Raw genomic sequence first — 19,306 nt, 5'->3', positions numbered from 1 at the left:
AAAATACTCATAACAGATTACCGTATATGTATTTCGTTAACAGAGCACCCTAATAATAATAATAATAATAATAATAATAATAATAATAATAATAATAATAATAATAATAATAATAATAATAATAAATGTAGAATAGACTTGTACAGTCTACAGCAAAATAACCTGCAACATGAGCATGTAAGTTTATTGTGAAACTACGCCTAACAGCGCAGGGAATCAACATAACGTCTAAGTGGCACGCCAGAGAAACCTCATCACCCTCCCCTGCACACTTATTTTGGAGCAAAAGACTTCGTCGTTTCACAATAAACTTATATGCTCATGTTGCAGGTTTTTTGTTGCGGACGGTACCAACGAAATTAGAAAATTTTGAAAGAAAATATAAAATTGTTAATCCACTGTTGGATGAAGGTTACTCTAACTCCGCTCCACAGCCGTCTGTCTATACAGGCAGATTCTCTTCTACGTTACTCTGCAGCGCTTTTTGTTTTTGTTACATCAATTTGAATAAGGACACTTGGTATCAAATCAGGATCTTCGATCACCATTTTCTTCTTGCATTGTGTACAATCCAACACCACTTTCATGCTTTTATTTTCATGATAATACCGGCCACACCTCTCTTCTCTCTAATTAATGTCATTGTATTCCTATTTTTGCAGGCAGTCGTGATTTCGGATGTTCTTTAATGGTAGTGGTGGGGATTTCAATTTACTGGGAATGAAAAGTAATATTACAGAAACACTGGGAATCCATATTGAGCACGATAGGATATTTGATCCCAGGAGGGAAAATTTACCCCGGGTCACCCCCTGATATCATGATTATCTGCAGATGATACCTAGCATGCATATTCTTTTAAGAAGAAAAAAAAAAAACACCAGAAGCTCCATTCTATTATTTGTTAATAAGCAACAGATTATATTTTTTTAGTCAGAATAACTTACTAAACTTGAAATAAAGAATGTTTTATTGCTGAATTGTCTAAGATAGTAGGAGCAAAAACCTGTGGTGAAGGAGCAAAAATCTGTCGCTTTAATAATTTTAAAATTTAATTCATTTTTACATTATCATATTTCTTTTTCAGTGGCGACTTGTCCAGTATAATATTAGCGATTTTTTTGTTATTTGTATTTATTATGTATGATTTATGTAGTTTTGTCTTCATACTAATATTTTCGTCTTTTCTTTATTTGTAGGGCCCTACCATGATGGGGCTCCAGGCCACAACAAGCAAACGTAAACGTGAAGATGGAGATTGTTTACCAATGCACCCTTCGAAATTGGGTCGTACTGAAGAGACTGTACGTGATGCCGCAGCATCCGACCCAGATCCCGATGATTGGGGTGTGGACAGCACAAGTTCAGCCCTTGCGACAACTCTCCTGGGAGGAACGACGTCGCATCATCAGCCAGAAGAGGAGGAGGACGAGGACGACGAGGAGAAAGATGACGACGACGAAGAGGAGGAGGAGAAGATTGATCAGTACCTGCCGGCTGGAAGAAACTACTTGCTTCCAGCCAACCAATGTGTGCGCTATAGTGAGGGACCAGACATGACAGGGTGCTACGCAGCCCCACCGACTTCCCCTCATTCCACGGACACAAAGCCTTTGCTACCCAATGTGTATTATGCAGCAGATGTGATGGAAACAGGCTACGCAATGAGTGGGGGACCACCGACTCCTGCGTACAGATCAGATCTCGCGGATTCACGATCTTACTGCTCTCGTCAGCAGCATTACGGTGGTGGTCCCGCAAGAAGTGTTTCTTATTGGCAACAAGGTTCAGTGAATGGTTATTATAATCAGGAACAGCCGCCACTGTCCCCCACCCAAAATCAAACTATTCGTTGTGATGAGAACGGGAAGTCGTACTTGGACCTAGGCAGTTCACCGAGCTTAGGAATTCCTCCAACTAGCAACAGTAGTAGTATTAGTGGTGTGTACCAAACTTCTGGTGCTGTGAATAATAGTCCTCCCTCTTATCAGACTCCAGGTGCTGGTGTTACTACTTCCAAATGTTGTGCACGGACTGTGTGTTGTGATCGTTCTTGTGGTAGGCCGCCCTGTCAAAGGCCGGGACCTTCTTGTTATAGACAGCAAAGGCTTGCTGTCCTTAATATCTCCATGTGTAAACTGAGCCGATACAGACAGTTTCCGGACCCAAGCCTCCATCGCTCAGTTCTTATTTGCAATACACTGCGATACATTGAACGAGAGATGGAACAGGAGGGATTCTTCTTCAATGGACCTGGTTCTGGCCCTCCAACAGTGCAATCGAACAATCCACCTGGTGTATGTTCTATACCCCCTGCCCTCTCTCCACACCCACACAGCTTGAGTGAAGACCTTGGTCAGTGTGTGTCTGTGCCATGTGCAGAAAGTGTTCAAGGACCAGCGAGTAGTTACCATCATCCTACTGCCAACTGCTTTCCAGAAGTGCCTGTGGCGCCTGTGAATTATCCAGGAACAAACCCATACCGTGGACCCAGTCCAATGATAACTACTCCCGAAGTGTTACCTCTGTACGAACAGAATTTGCGAGAACTTTCGTCATCGGCAAGGGCTACCCCTTTCCCAAGTCCTGCCCATCCGGGCTGTGAAACAGACTCTGGCGTGGGAGACGATGACTCCGGGCGAGGTATCAATTGGGGTTCGGTGCTCAGTCTGTCCAGTCAGTCGGATCTGGATCCTTTAAACAACAACTCTCTAGGAGAGTTCTATTCCTCCTCTTCCTCCCCCACTCATTCCACGTCATCCTCATCATCTTCGCTGTCATCCATGTCGATTGGATCGGATACGGAACAGTGTAATGGACCGGATAGTGGCTCATTCTTTTTAGGGGACATGGACTTGAGCCATGAGTTCGATGACTTCCTGCCCAGTTGGAAACTGACCCCTCTGAGCGCCGATGACATCATCAAGTCCGTCCCTTCAACCCCTTCAGAGTTCCCTACAGTATCTGTAGTAACAGGCAGTCGCCCTGAAGGTAGACTTCTAGGTGAAGACTTGGACAACATCATGCATGTGTTAGTTGGAACATAGAATTTGTAGATTACCATATTTTGAGAGATGTTTATAGCCACTAGCACTTGGCATGATCAAGTGCTGAGTTGCTTGTGAAATTAAAAAAGATAGTTGTCAAAGGCAACATAGAAACATTATATTATATATATAAAGTTGAAAAGTACAAGGTTACCAATTGATCTTAATTCGCTCAGGTTGTGAAAAGTTGCTAGACAGAAATTGATTTGTCATCAGCAGCTTGCAGTCCTTAGTTCAAAACTCAAAATGATTTTACGTAGGCTCCCTTCCCCCTCCACATGGTGATGATGTTTTTTCAACAAAGATACTTGGCTGTGTTAACCCACTTGTTTGAGAGGGATATATATATATATATAATAAAGGGTTAGAAAGAATAGGTTCAAAATTCTCTTCGTCAGGCTAGCAACAGAAATTGAAAATTGTAATGAAAAAGTTGTATTGTCAGCCAAAGCAGAGGAAAACAAAACTAATTAGATTCTTATTTTTAAATTTTATTAGATAGTTTATATAATTCGCATTGTAACAACATGAATTAGATTTTTTTGGCATGCAAAAATATGAAATGATTAATTTATCCCAAGTTATGCATAAATTCTGCTCAATAATTCACCGTGTGTGCTCAACAACGATGCATATTTTTTTAAAAAGTTTTTTTTTCTCAAAAAAATATACAAAAATATATCTTGTTAATAATTAATTTGTTGCCATGAATTTCTTTTGTGCTATTAACTGTTGCCATCTGTAATTGTCCCTTAAGTTGATGATTTAACTGTTTTTTTTTTTTTTTATGGTTGTTATTTTCTTTGTACATTTAATTTCGCATTTAGAAAGATAAGAAAAATTACATATATATTTTTATGGAGAAAACTGTTGAAAGGTGCACAAGGGAATTCTTGTAGGCCCCTATCGTTTTCAAATGCTCATAGCTGTTGCTAGTACTATTAAAAAACATTTTGTTTTTTTCAACTTGTCAACGGAACAGGCATCATTGCGCCCTCTGTATAAATACAGAAACAACTTCTTTATGAATCGTCTGGCACTTCGTTGCTGGCAAGTGATGTGCAGTTTGTATATATATATACATATATGCATAAATATTATAAATATATCTATATAAATATAAATTGTATGTTTTAAAAGGATATTCCATGGTATCATGTGAAAAATGATATTCGTTTTTCTTTTTTCTAAATTTTCTTACTTAACTGACATTTTGATGTGTTTAAAGAAACTAGTGTATTTTTAGAAATTGTCTTGACATTTCATATTTCGTGATTTAAAAAGAGGGAAAAAAATCAAAGTATTTACGGTACTAAACATTTCAGAAAAATGAATCCATGAAATACATTTATTACCGTACTGATCTCATTATACAATCGTGTTTATATTTTCTTCTTTTTCAAAATGGAACTCTTCTTTTGGAAAACACAAATAATTAAACAAGAATGGAAAATAAACTGTGGAATATCCAGTGCAAACTAGCTCTCCGGGGTTGGCAAGCACATTTAGGCATTTTGTAAGTATATAAGTATTCTTTTTATTCGTGACAACTCAGAGACGATCTTTTTTTTTTTATAAAAAAAAGTTTATTATTAAATAAAGCTCAGTTCCCTATGCCCTATTAAGTACTTGCGTGGGTGTGAATAGTGTGTGTGCCTGTATATATATATATGTATATGAGTGAATGTATGTATGTGTGTGCATATTTGAGTGAGAGTAAATAACTATGGGTATATGTACATAAGAAAAAAATTATATATATATAAATAAAATATTAAATATATATGCATAAATATATATATATATATATATTTTGACTGGAAGGAAAAACTCTATACATATTTTGATTATAAATGAAAGAAATCTAGTCCATTGTGTCATGCCATAGAGACATGATATCTAGGACAGGGGGAACTCAGTTCTAATGAAAGAAATCGTCGTCCCTGAGTTGCTATTTTCCAAAAATGATATTTAGAGTATTATCATAATGTCACCTGTAGATTCATTTGTGTAGCTCAGGATACCATTAAAAAAATAGCTCTGTGTTACGTTTAACCTTTTGTTTTTAAAGAAAGAAAAAACAGAATGATGAGATTAATAATTATAACTTATCTTTTTCGGAATAATAAGCCACTCTGTTCTCAGTCCTTTTTCATGACATGCCTGTATAATTTCTATGAACAATTGAAAAAAAAATGTAATTTATTTAAAGGAGTATTGGGATCTTATGTGTATAATTCGAAAAAGGAAAAGAAAATTGTTTTGCACTGATATTTAGGAAAAACTGGTGAGGAACAAGGTATTAGATGAACGGCTGCTTTTGAAGGAAGTCATATCTAGAAAAATTAACATTTTATCGCTCAAGCTAAGGAAAGAAAACCTAAAATATGGAATTAAATCTTGTATACAGTTTGTGTCGATGAAATTCCTGTACCTTGCAGGGATAAAATTTTACTTTTTTTTTAATTATTATTATTATTAATGGATGTGAGTTACCTCAAGAGCCAGCCGTCTTTGGATATGATTTTGGTATATATGGTCAAGTTGTAAGATTATCTTGTGTAATTCTGTTCATTTCTTTTCCTTATATTCTTTTTTAACTGTCTTTCCTTAATTAAAAGGAAAAAACAATATAAAATTCTTGTGCAATTATGTGACCATTATTAACACTGAAATCAAGTATGTTAGAATTTATGTATAAAAAGTAATAATCAGTCCAGTATAAATATCAAAGCAAAATGTTCGTAAATTAGATCACAGTTTACAGTCTAAATTAAAAAAAAAAAAAAAAAAAAATGAAAATGAAAAGACAAGGTCTAGCTTCACTTTCAGATTTTCGTGATTGTATAAAAGTTTCTTTTTAACACACACATATACGAAGTAGTCTACAACAATAACAAAACCCATGACACATTTCTTCTCTTCGATGTTGTATTTGTATACTCCCAGCTATTTTAAGAAAAAAACAAAAGTTAAAAAAAAAGATGGACAAGGAGATAGGTATGTGTTTGATTTAGCATTTGTATGGAGATTAAACGTACAATCAATTAGCCATGTTTTTAAAGAAAACTATTTTTACCCATTTTCATATTGATAAAATCTTAGAAGACAAAATTGCCTTTTTTTAAATAAAAGAAAATCCGTAAGAGTTTAATAATAAAAAAAAAGTCGGTTTTATAATTACGTAGAGAGATTACAGGGCTTGGAAATAAGCAGTTTTCACAATAAGGCTGAGAAGAAAATTTTTTGGTACGAATTTTGTAGCAATAATTTATGAACGAAATGTATTTTATCATTATTATTTAATACTTTAAAAAAAATGCGATAAGTTTTGGAGTGTTATTAACAGTAAAAAAAAAATCCGAGGATTATTTACGTGTGAACCTGAGTGAATTGGGTAATTTGCCGTAATACTGTCATGTGTACTTGAATGTGAACGCAGAAATTACGTAAGTTAAGTGCACACGCACTATTGGATCAGTTTTCAAGTAAGCTTGAATCTGCCCTTTAGGCGGTACTCATAAAGACGTTAATGTTAATTTGAAAGTAATAACCTTAAAATGAAACGTAACAAAATACCAGCCTTATTGTAATTACTGTATTAATGAGTAGCCCATGTGATGTTAAAAAAAAAAAATAATCTTAATGGTATCCTGGTCCAGAAATAATCCCCTGTTCTTGGAAAACTTATGACGTTGTTTTATATTATATATAGGTATATGATAAAAGTTGATATATATATATGCGAATGCCAACCATGATCTCAGAAAATTTGAAATATTTTTGGAGTGTGCTCTGGAGAAAGTATAAACTCGTTTAAAAAATAACGAAAATTATTTATTGTTATGATGGCCAGTATGTACGGTAATTCTTTTGAACATAAAAGACAATCTATGAATCTTTCGTCTTCTTTCAACGACTATTTCAGTACACACAATGTTAATGAGATGTCTTTTTGAAGAGATTTTGTATTGCATTTGGCCTATGTTGAAACAATAACGATCTGTGGAAACTTAACGTGCTTAAACGAACTTAAATGGTTCCAAGAACAGGGGTAGATCAATGGCATTAATGTACAAAAGGTTTGTATATTTTCAAAGCCAAAGATATTTTATCGGATTAGGGAGAGTGGCAACTAACGTTAAAAAATAAGGAAAAAAAAAAAAGAAAATTGTGCTTTATTAATGGTTTATATCGAGTTAGATAGATGTATTTATTCATTGCTGCGAATAGATACATAATGTACAGACGTCCTTGTACAGAACCAGGAACAAAGCAGTGAGCAATAAACAATGGTTAATGAAAATAAAAAATAAAAACTGTGTTTTGTCTTTTATATACATATATATCCTGTTCCTATTAATGATTAGAAAGTATGACGTAATTGGATCTACAGTATTTGTAGGCTTGTTCGCCTGAGATGACTTAATTGACTTCAAGTACTACAGTACTTAAGATGATTTAATTGGGCCTACAGAACTTGTAAGCTCATTCGCCGAAGACTACTTAATTGGCTTTAATTACTACAATATTTGTAGGCTTGTTCGCCTAAGATAACTTAATTCTCTCGACAACACTGTAGTACACTGTAGTACTATGTCTATGTATAGTTCTGAAAAGATGATCGCTGTATTCTTTTTTTTCCTGCAAGAATTTCAACTAATATTATAAAACCACGCTCAGGAATTCTGCCATTCTACTTACAGGTTAATATAATTCCTGAATATTATTTGTACTTCCGAGTTTATAGACTCTCTCTTGGAGTCTTGCTCACGGAGTAAAAAAAAGAAAAGACGTAAAATAAAAACATCAAGGAATAAAATGGAACGGACTTACCAAGGGAAGAGCGGCGTTGGAAAACCCTTTATCAAGTACAAGATTAAACATCAAATGGTGGCGATGCGAGCTGCAATATGGCGGAGTCGACTTGTGCGCTCTTTTGTTCTTAGTGAAAGTTTGCCAGCTCGTGTTATTATTTTCGTTTTGAACCTTCTTTAACTTGTGTTTCTTTTAGATGTCTCGACAGACCTGACAGTGGGTGTCTTGTTTTGAATCCCTGATGTGCTCCTTGACACGGATCTTGAGATTTATTTTGGTTTTACCTATGTTACTCTAATGGCAATTGTATTTTATTTTATAAATTCCCAATTTTTCATTGGGATTCGTGTAATAACTCTTAAAATAGGTAATATTCTTTGTTAAAGTTTACAAAATTCTCACAGTATTGACATAACAACGAGCACGAGCTGGCAACCTTTAACTAAAGAACAAAAGAGTGCACAAATCAAATCCGCCATATTGCAACTCGCGTCACTACCATTCAATATTTAATCATTGTATTTGACAAAGGGTGTTCCAACACCACTCTTTTCCTGCTAAGTCCGTTCCATTTTATTCCTTGTTTTTATTTTATTTATTATTTTTTTTCCTATTTTTATCCTCCGTGACTTGGACTCCAGTGTGAGTCGAAAGCGCGGAAGTACACATAATATTCAGGACTTACAACGAGCTCACAGAAATCGATAAGCAGAGTGATAAGATATTACTTCATGGTGCTATAGTCTACGAAGACTTGCCATATAAGGAATCTCGCACGTTCTACTGGGTAATGCGTGGTCAACGCATAAACTGCTAATTCAGTTATTCCTGACTTTCAAGTTTGGAAAAGGACAAAGATATTTTGTTTCCAAATATTTACATTGTTTCTTCAGTGCTGTGTTAATTGTATAAATTTTCGGTACGAGGTGCTGCTCTCATGCTCGAAGCGTGTAGCTATGAAAATGTTCAATTTTGCGATTCTCTTGTTTTCTCCACTTTTCGTACTATTTTGAAAAATTAAAATATCAAATAAATACTGTTATTTTCATAACACGTATCGCGTCTTCCTTTTCTATTGTTTTTCAATGAACAGTTGTCATTTTTTTCAAATGTTTGACTCTTTTCGCACCGAAATATGCTTGACTTGAGTGATTGCAATGTAGTGTTAATAAATACTTCATTAATATTTTAATAACACTTTATTGATTTGCAATGGCGGAATAAATTCTGATGTAAGGGTATTTTTAGTATAAATAGTGAAAGACAAAGAAAAATTATACTACGTAAAACAACTACTAGAGAGAGAGAGAGAGAGAGAAAAGAGAAGCTATTAAATCTTAACCCTTTCCTACTTTTACGCCCTGAGGATAATAGCAGCATCGCGTACCGAAAATCCAGAAGTATAATGCCATGAACATGGCACTGAAGAAACAAGATAAGTATTTTTCATTCTTTTAATTCAAAGAATTCAGCTGTCTCACGATGCTAAGTGAAAAACGAAGGCCATGGAGACATTTCACAAAACTGAACAAGTGTTGGCGTTCCTTACGCTCGTAAAAATACAGAGATTCCTTGCAGAATGCATTAATGTTTTTATCATTACCTATTTGTAAAATGACAACACGTGTGTCAACTCAAATTTTTGAAAAATATCTCAAGTTTTGTAATGAACAAATTCAATTTAAACCCATTGTGTATAGACGAGGCGTCGAACAATGCGGATTCAATTGAATGCGTTGTGCAAGGGGTTTCTATATTTTGAAGCAGAAACACAGGAACAAGAGTAAAAGTCAAGTAAATACTGTATTGTTACAGAAGAAAGTTTTGTAATACAACAATAATTTTTACTATTATTTATCAGTTCAGCTAATACGTTTTGTGCAATAGCCCAAGTCAGACTTCCACATCAGAAAATCAAACATTCAGAAATGTTTTGTTTTAGAGCTTTTCCTATAGATAATCGTCGGAGCGCGGGAAAATGAAGATTAACTTTTATATCTGCTACAAGATGATTTTAGTTTTTCTATGTAATTCAAGAATTAACGAAATTTTCGGAAGATATAGCATGTTATTTATTATTACTTTATATAGTAAAATATATTCGCAACCATTTTATATAGAAATAATAAATTGTAGTTAGGTGCCCTGTATTAACATAATGTAATTATTTGGCACACCTTTACAATAAATTGTTGATTAAAATTCAGAAATAAAGTAAAATGTGTTTTTGGGTTTTCAGTTATTTCTATATCTGAAGATACTCAGAACAAGGCTTAAAAAAAAAATAAACGACCTTGGCCAGTAATTAGTTTTTGGATCAGAGGCCATAAAATTTTCGAATGGCCCCTAAAATCGAGTTTTCGTATATTCTACGGAATAAGCACATCATACTGAATTAAGTGATAATTTGGGTTTGGCTACACTATATGTAGTTCTCAAGATATAAGGTCGATAAGAAAATTTTTGACTGAAATATATTGGATCTTTTGATCCGAAAAGCATTAAAAAAAAAAAAAAAAAAAAAAAAAAAAAAAAAAAAAAAAAAAAAGACTCATACATTGTAAGGTTTGAAGTTTTCCTTTTAGTTCAACTGTTGAACTATACCTTAGGCAACGTTGTTTTCTGAGTTAATTTGTTTACTTCTGTTTACTGTGACCAATTGACATAATGGAGGCTGGTGATTTAAAACTCTCGCCGTCAAGAGGTTTGAAACTTCGATAAAATTAAGCAATTATCATCAATGAAGACTCAGAATTTGAAGATAATGATGATGAAACTAATTGTATTTTTTCAATACATTGATGGATTCGTGTCTTCTAGCGTAACTTTGGGTAATGGTGAGTCTATAATGAAAAGCGGAGTAAAGTTTTATTTTTGGATTTTTTCAGCAAGATTAATCTCAGCTCATAACAATAACCATCTTCTTGAATATACCAATTCTGTACATTGTTCTTAGTAAAAAAATAAATAAATAAATTAAAAAAAAAACGTTCACGCGATGCTAGACCAACGACGGTTCGTTTGCTTCTACATAGGAAGATCAATAGTTTTGGACTTACTTCTACACTTCTGTTATTCGATGACATCCTTAATATCAGAAACGTCAAAATTTTATGAATCATAACGTCCCCATCCAAAATAATATTTTTGACAATTCAATCTGAAATCAGATGTACTTTAAAGAAAATAAATTTCATAGCTCAAAAAACTGTTTTCGTAAAAGATAAGAAAAAAATACATGGACTGTGTGTGTGAAATGGATTTTCTTTCTCAATTAAAGGGGGAACACTAGCGCAGATATAACTCGTGCTGTAGTACTTCCAAAATGTACACATATAAAGCAAAAACTATGCTTACTATATTTTATGAAAAAACAAAGCCAGTCTGACCGAATATTTGACGTTACAAAATAATTCCGTGTTAAATAGATTTATGAATTACATCTAACGTACTAAATAGATATTATTTGCAGGTATTTTATCGCTATATGTTTAAAATTTTGATTCTTTCTGTTGTTTCGAAAGAAAACTATAAAAGAATTACAACTCCTTTTAAGAGATCATAAATTTTAACAATGCAGTAAGATTTTGAGGAGACCCTGTAATAAGCATATAAATTAATTTTCTGCACAAGAATATGAAGCCATCAGGTCGAAGAGAGAAAAATTGATGGTCTGGATTCAAATAGAGAGCAGGCTCTGTGAACTCATCTTTAAATTTTGATCAACATTGTGTAGATTGCTTTCGCTATATTTACATATTGTGATCTTAGGCATTGGCGTATACCCAAGAAAAGAATTGGCATTCCAACTATCTGTGTTACGAGATAGAAAACGGCGTTTTATGTACTCGTCACAGTATCAACATAATGGTATTTCATCTAGTTGTTGGTGGATAGCAGACTAATTACAACGTTTACAAATCATATATCCAACGAAAAGTAAATTGAAACCAATACTTATTTAAACCGTTCCATGCATGAATCGGTATTATTTCAAAAATATAGCATATTTGTCCATATGCATGAATCAATAAATTAAAACGATCACATCAAAATTTGTTTTGTTTACAGTAGTCATAAATACAGCATAAAGGAAAATGTAAATTTCATGTGATGGTTGGAATTTATTGTTTCGTATTCATAAATGTCGACTGAAAGCAGGGACTTCGTGTTATTATTCAGTTCAAAATATTTTGTCGTCACGAATTCTGTCGAGGAATTCGAAGCTTAAAATACATAAAACGATAATGATACCTGTTGTGCTGTATGGTATCGAAATATGGTCGCTTCTTTGAGGGAAGAACGCAGACTGAAAGTATTTGCGAATAAAATTTTGAGACGAAAGGAACGGGAATAGGGAAACTCCACAACGAGGAGCTGCGTAGTTTATACCATTTACCAAATATTGTTACAGACATCAAGTCCAGGAGGCTCAGGTGGGCAAATTATGTAGCCAGAATGGAAGAAAGTAGGAATGCTTTCAAAGTTTTTATTGGAAATCCAATCAGAAAACGGCCATTAGGAAGGCGTAGGCACAGACGGGAGGACAATATTAAGATGGATCTCGCAGAAATAAGAATAGAAAGTAGAAATTGAATCTACTTGGCTAAGGATAGAATCAATGAATAGCTTTTGTGAACACGGCATTGAACCTCCAGGATATAGAGTTAGTTATATCTGGCCAAATTTAGAATCAGTGAAACTGGCAAATCCTTGTTACACATAGTGTTGGACTTCCTATATGAGCCCAGAAGTTTTACAGTATTATGGGCGTAACTGTTAGTATCTCTGTCATTCTTAGGAGTAAGTGAGTCATATTTTAGAAGAGAAACGACAATAGATAACATCTGCTAGCTAACAGTTTTTCTTGTCATATATACCATACCGGTACATAAAAATAAATCAACTTCTCCAGTAGGATAAAAACTATTACTGGGTATTGTTTAGTTTTCCCTCAAGTCTCTAGCCTCAAGTATTGTTTAGTTTTCCCTTGGTAGTGACTCTAGCTCACTTAAAAAATAAATCAACTTTTCCAGTAGGATAAAAACTATTACTGGGTATTGTTTAGTTTTCCCTCAAGTCACTTGGTAGTGACTCTAGCTCACTTAATAGTGATTATGGTTTATTATTTTTAACTGTGATGAGTATAAATACAATGTGGATATGTCATAAAAAACACAATGCAGAAAACACGAGCCAACTTGTGCTAGGATAGCCCTAGAGGTAGCGAAGGGGTGCGTCCGTAGGGAGCAGGCGCGTCAGCGATAGTGGGTATACGCATAAACGAGGTCGTTTACGACGGCACACTGTACGTCACAGTACCAGCTTCGGAGCCGTCGATGGATTTTGGGGGAGATACAAGTGCCATGGCAACGAACGACATACTTTTAGCGCCATAAAAATAGTTTTTCTCGAAAACTACGCATTGGAATTTACCGTCAATCATATTTTGTTCACACCTCGGTGTTATCTATCGACTGATATATACACTGGCCTGTCAAAACATTATGACCACCTATCCAATTGGCTCAGAGGACACAACAACAACAACAACAAAATGTGGTGTGGAGTTAATGGTAGTTCATTATTACCCTCTTTGATTAAAATACTATATTGTAAAACGAGGGAACACTGTACACTTTCAAAATTTAAACATAAATGACATAGTTACTGTATATCAAGTGGTACAACAGAATTTTTGCATTGAAAAGTTCAATTTAATGATATAGAATACATTTATAACACAATATGACAAACATAATGAAAATATTGCAGAAACAAATACATTGTTACACAGATTTACATAGGAATTTAGAGTCCAAATTCACCAAAACTACCAAATTTACAGAAAAGTCGGGATTTCAGGGAGTTTGGACCCCTCAGAATCCACTCCTGTGCGTTATTTCTCTGATTGTCACTGGCCAATCAATGTTAAGCTTAAAACGAAGTAATTTCGGACATTTATTAATTTTTATTACACGACAACTGGTTTCACCAACTTGCATAGAAAAGATAATTCTAAATGTTGAAAATTCAAATAAAACCTCGTTTTTTTTTCTTCTTAAATCTCTTATTTGTATTTATCAATATCTAGAGATGCCAGAATGTTATGTTTGCATCTGTGTTTAGTGCCAATCACTTTTGGAACTTGTTGAACAGTTTTTTTTTAATGCATTAACACATCGCAGACTTCTTTGTCATTCTTTACAAACTTACCCTCTTCTGTACTTACATTCTTAAGGCCTACCGCTTCACGCAATATAGAGGTATTAGGAATTGATGTTTACTGAGGTAGTTCTAACCTGATAGGCATAATTGTGAGCTTTCTTATTTCCATGAAATTTGCAATTACGATGGGGTCAACATTTTCTTCGCTCCTATCAACATTATCTTTTTCACTTTCTTTCTCTAAGTCAAAACAAGAAAAATCAGTTTCATTGACATTTTTATTGATTCAATCCTTATTATTTTGTGCCTAGAAGCTTCTTGCAAATTTTCAGGCACTTAGATCTTGTCATTTCAAGTTCCATATACTTTTGCTTTGTTTTAGGCCGTGCCTAAAGTTACCCCATTTCTACTTCAAAGTAATAAAATCTTAGTTTTATTACTTATCATAACATCAAGCTGAACGTTCCACATGTAGCAACATTCCTTATAATGGATAGACAAATTCAATGCTTGGACTGTAATATAAATATTACTACATTCAGAAAGCAGTAAGACAGTAAAGAGGATCAAGCGAACTAGTTCCATATATGAAATATGAACAGACAGCGTTAGTCAAAGTTGCCCGTTAAGATGTTAACGGATTTACTCCATTAACGAACACGGCCGAAATAATTGCCCTATCTATCTGCTTGCTAAAACAGAGTTCAATAATCCGCATACATGCATGGGATATGGGCTATAGATAGCACCGTTAAAGTCGTCGTTATCCGTTATTACGTTAACGGTTTATTCCATTAATAAACTCGGTCGAGGTAATTGCTTTAGCTACCGGTTATAAAAAAAACATAATTTAGAAAAATCGCCTATATGTATGGGATATAGGCTATAAATAATAACCGTTAAAATCTCCGTTATCCGTTAATATGGTAACGGATTGACTTCACTAACAACCTCGGTCAACATAATTGCTTTATCTATCTATTGCAAAAACAGAATTAAAAAATTCGCTTACATATATAGAATATGGGCTATAAATTATTATTATTAGGCATTTTACCTTTTGGTTATTTTTTAAATTTTAAATTTGAGCCTGGAAATGTTTCTTCCACGTTTCTCGATCTTCAACTTCCTCTTTTAACTCCCAATATTTTCTTCTATTTTTCAAATCGTCGATCACTTGTGTTCTTCTTCTTCTTCCTATTCCTCACTTTTCTTCTATGGCGGTATGAAGAAGACAATTTCTTCGCAAAAGGTGTCCAATCCAATTGGCCTTTAAACAAAGGATGCTGGCTAAAAGCATCCTTATCTCTCCTATCCGTTTTAAAACATCTCCGTTTGTTATTATCTTTGTTCATTTTATCTTCTCCATCTTCATCCTACACACTTTGAAGCTCTCTAAATGTTTCTTCTCAAACTTCCGTAATGTTCAAGTCTCTGAACTATACAGGCCAATACTCCATATATATAGCACTTAATTAACTTGTTCCTTAAAAATAGCCACAGTTAAAGTCGCCGTTATCTCTTAATGGGTTTACTCTATTGAAGAACTTGACTGAGATAATCGCTCTATCTAGTGCAAAAAAGTCTTACAAAATTAACATCCTTTCAAGTTAATGTGTGGAGTAATGGACGTACGTATGTACTAACAACACAATATATTAGAACTCTTACTGCGTGGTATTAATACAGTAACATAACCACAACAGAATAACATGAATGCTGAATAGAGCATCCCACACGCCCTGAAATATACTTTGTAGTTCAATAACTTGCTGAAAGAAAGAAGATACTACACGTAGGTTAAAAAGAAGACGAAGAGAGGGACATTCGAATATGCTATGTAATGTCCAAAGTTGTCCCGTTTTACAGTAGTACAAGTTGGGTGGTTCTAAAAACGCTTAAAAGAAAATGGACAGAAAAGTTATACCAAATGCGAGGGTCATTTCAAAAGTTCTGCACCCTGAAAGATATTACAGAAGTAAAAATTTATTGTATATCATACCTTTACAGGCCTTCAGTATAATATCCATTCATGCTTATAACAGCTTCCCAACGTTTTGGTAAATTCTGTGTTCCGGACAGGGTACCTTTATTGTCGAGCTGTCTGATTACTTGGGTCACTTCACTGGAAGCTTCGTCAATTGTATCGAAACGTTTTCCATGGAATGTTTCTTTTAATTTGGGTAACAAATCAAAATCTGATGGGCTCAAATCAGGACTATATGGTGGGTGGGGAAGTATTTCCTATCCATACTTGTCGAGTGTTTCCCTCACTTGTAAGGCAATACGCGGTCTTGCATTATCGTGCAAAATGAGGACACCAGCTGCAACTATGTCAGGCCTTCTTTGACGAATTTTCAGACGCAAAACATTTTGCAGAAACAGCTTGTAGTATTCGCCTGTTACAGACGTCCCTGTGACGTGGCGTGAAGAGTCGAAACTTTTCCTTTGTGATGACTGAGACTTCAGTTTTGGTTCAAAATCTCGTATTCAGGTTTCATCAATCACAACAATCCTTCGTACAAACTGATCTCCTTCTGTTCGGTAACATTGAAGCAATTCCCCTGTGATTCTTTTGCGACATGCTTTCTGTTCTGCACTCAGATCATGGGAAACCCATCTCGCAGCGATTTTTCTCATCTTTAACTTTTCAGTAATCATTCTATAAACTGAAGTGACAGACATTCTAGCCTCATATGCAATTTTCTCGCATGTTTTTCATCGACCATCTATCAAATTGTCATTCATAATAATCCCAGAGCTGCTGCAGTTGATGGTCTTCCACTTCTTGGGTTTCCGCAGTGCTTACATGACCTTTACGAAAACGAGCTGACCACCGTGATACAGTGCTACGATCCACTACACTATTTCCACAGTCCTCTCGCAAAGCATTGTAAATTTCAGTTGGATTCTTTCCACGTAGAATTTCGATTTTGATATAGGAACGCTGGTCACTATGTGTAATCCAACCTGAGTTGGGGTCACCTTCCATTTTAATACCGAATTTCTCACAATACAACCACGCGAACCAGCAAACAGACACAAACGTCAAGCCCAAACTCTTACTCACAACTGACAGTGTTCGTAGGTTTTCTTAAGAAAATTTCCCTCGACTAACACAAAATTTTTCCTTTTCTAATCAAATTTTCCCTAGTTTGTTGATTGTCCAATTCCTATGACAGATGTTATGTGATAAGATTAATTTAGTTATATTAAAGGAAGAGCCAATCAAATTTGTTTTATTCATTTGGCTTTTGCTTCTATTTTATGCTTTTCCCTTCACTTATTTTTAACAAGGAGACACGGTGATTCAGTGGTGGAGCGTTCACCCCTGGTGCGTGGGGTCCCTGGTTCGATCCTAGCTCGCGCCCAGTGGACTTTTTGGTGGACAAAGACAGTGTTTGTGGGTTTTCATGGGGTTCTCCCATTTCCTTCTACTTTATTCATTTTTCATGATCATAGTTTCTTTTAGCCTAGCCGGCACAAGCGTGATACCGTACGTACAGCTCAAGCCTTTTTATTTTTAACAACAACAAAATATACCCAGCCAATAATGGGTGCAAATTATGCTATTTTGGACCACATACACACATTTAAACAAACTATTGTTGTTGTATTGGTTTACTCCTGAAGAACAAAGAAAAATTTAAGCATTTATATTGGTCAATCAGCCAGCACGACAATTTCCCTAGATTTTTCACGTTTTATCGCAAAATTCCCCTTTTATCGCAAAATAAATTTACCTACGAAATTTCCCTCAAACTATAAACACTGATCTGACATAAAATTGAACTTGATCACACCGTTCAAACGGTTGCACTTGCGCTATATGCAAGACTTTTGGAATGACCCTCGTATGCATGAAATGGCAAGAATGAGAATTATATCACTCAGCAAAAGATTATGGTTGATAAACTGGGAAAACAATGTTTAGGAAAAGAAAGAGAGAGAGAGAGGGGGAGAAGAAAAAGGAAAAATAAAAGTAAGCTAAGTTTTTAAGTACTGTTTAGGTCTATGTTGGCCGTCATTGGTTCACTGAAAACGGACGAAGACAAGAGCCCCCCCCCTCCCTCCATTCCCTTAAAACTAATACCAGTTCTTAATTTGTGTGTCACTTCATATTCCTCTTCTGGGTGAGTTCCCATTAAAATATATTACCCATGTCTAAATTACATATTTTATTCCATACAAACTTTTAGTTGTCAAATAATTTATGTTTCGACTGATTTTTTCCTCGGTAGGCCCTACCTACAATTTTAACGACACATCATCGCTCCCTTTCGCGTTGGCACGCTTATACAAAGCACATTTTTTTTAAATGTACTATTAATTGTTTGTGTTCTTACCGAATAACAATACACAGTCTACAAATAATACACTATAGTAATGTAGTAACACTATAATACATCTGTTTTCACACCCATAACTTACTGGTGAATTGTTCGGGTGCAAATTCTCATGAACATACCTAGATAGAGTTAAAAAAAAAAAAAAAAGTCTTGGAAGAGAAGAAATTCGAAATAAAAATTTCAAATTTTCCACTGTAAAATTTTACGTAATCGAGATAATCAACGAACGTTGTTCACCTGAATTATTTGGTCTAGGAATTAATTCGTGCGGGTGGACAAGAGATGACGCAACGAACGGAGCGTCCCACAGTTCCGTGTATCCACACATGTGTTGCAAACCCCTGTCATCGCGTATCGTTCGTAGTATAGGGCAATGGATTAAAGCGTCAACAACACCAGTTTGTAGTTAAGTGAACATGGCGCAATTTGTGCCTGATAAAGTGTTTTTGCGGGGTGTCCTGCTGCATTACTTTAACATGCAGAAAAGTGCGACTGAAAGTCATCGTATTTTGGTGGAAGTGTATGGTGACCATGCTCTAGCTGAGCGAACGTGTCAGAAGTGGTTTGCACGGTTTAGAAGGGGTGATTTCGGCTTGGCAGACCAAGAGCGAGCTGGACAGCCAAACAAATTTCAAGACGAAGAATTGACAGCATTGCTCGAGCAGGATTCGTGTCAAACGCAGGAACAACTTGCAGCAGCATTAGGCGTTGATCAAACAACAGTCTCCAAACGCTTGAAAGCCATGGGAATGATTCAAAAGATGTCACATTGGGTTCCACATGAATTGAAAGACAGAGACGTTGAAAGACGAAAAACCATTTGCGAATTGCTGCTTCAACGACAGAGCAGAAAGGGGTTTCTGCATCGAATTATTACGGGTGATGAGAAGTGGATCCATTACGAGAACCCTAAACGAAAAAAGG

At 35.1% G+C, this 19,306-nt stretch overlaps 1 protein-coding gene across 1 annotated transcript in view; it reads left to right on the top strand.

Moving 5' to 3' along the window:
* Positions 1 to 7,366, top strand: part of tara (SERTA domain-containing protein 2 taranis) — a 54,809-nt gene extending 47,443 nt beyond the window's left edge. Inside the window, exon 2 of the mRNA XM_081730234.1 lies at positions 1,200 to 7,366. Coding sequence (XP_081586360.1) covers positions 1,200 to 3,047 — 1,848 coding nt within the window. The 3' untranslated portion in view covers positions 3,048 to 7,366. The remainder of the gene's footprint in view (positions 1 to 1,199) is intronic.
* Positions 7,367 to 19,306: the final 11,940 nt, after the last annotated feature.

The sequence above is a fragment of the Thermobia domestica genome, chromosome 11 (genome assembly GCF_964235325.1).
Source record: "Thermobia domestica chromosome 11, izTheDome1.hap1.1, whole genome shotgun sequence".
Taxonomy (NCBI): Eukaryota; Metazoa; Arthropoda; class Insecta; order Zygentoma; family Lepismatidae; genus Thermobia; species Thermobia domestica.
This window is presented reverse-complemented; position numbering and strand designations above follow the sequence as displayed.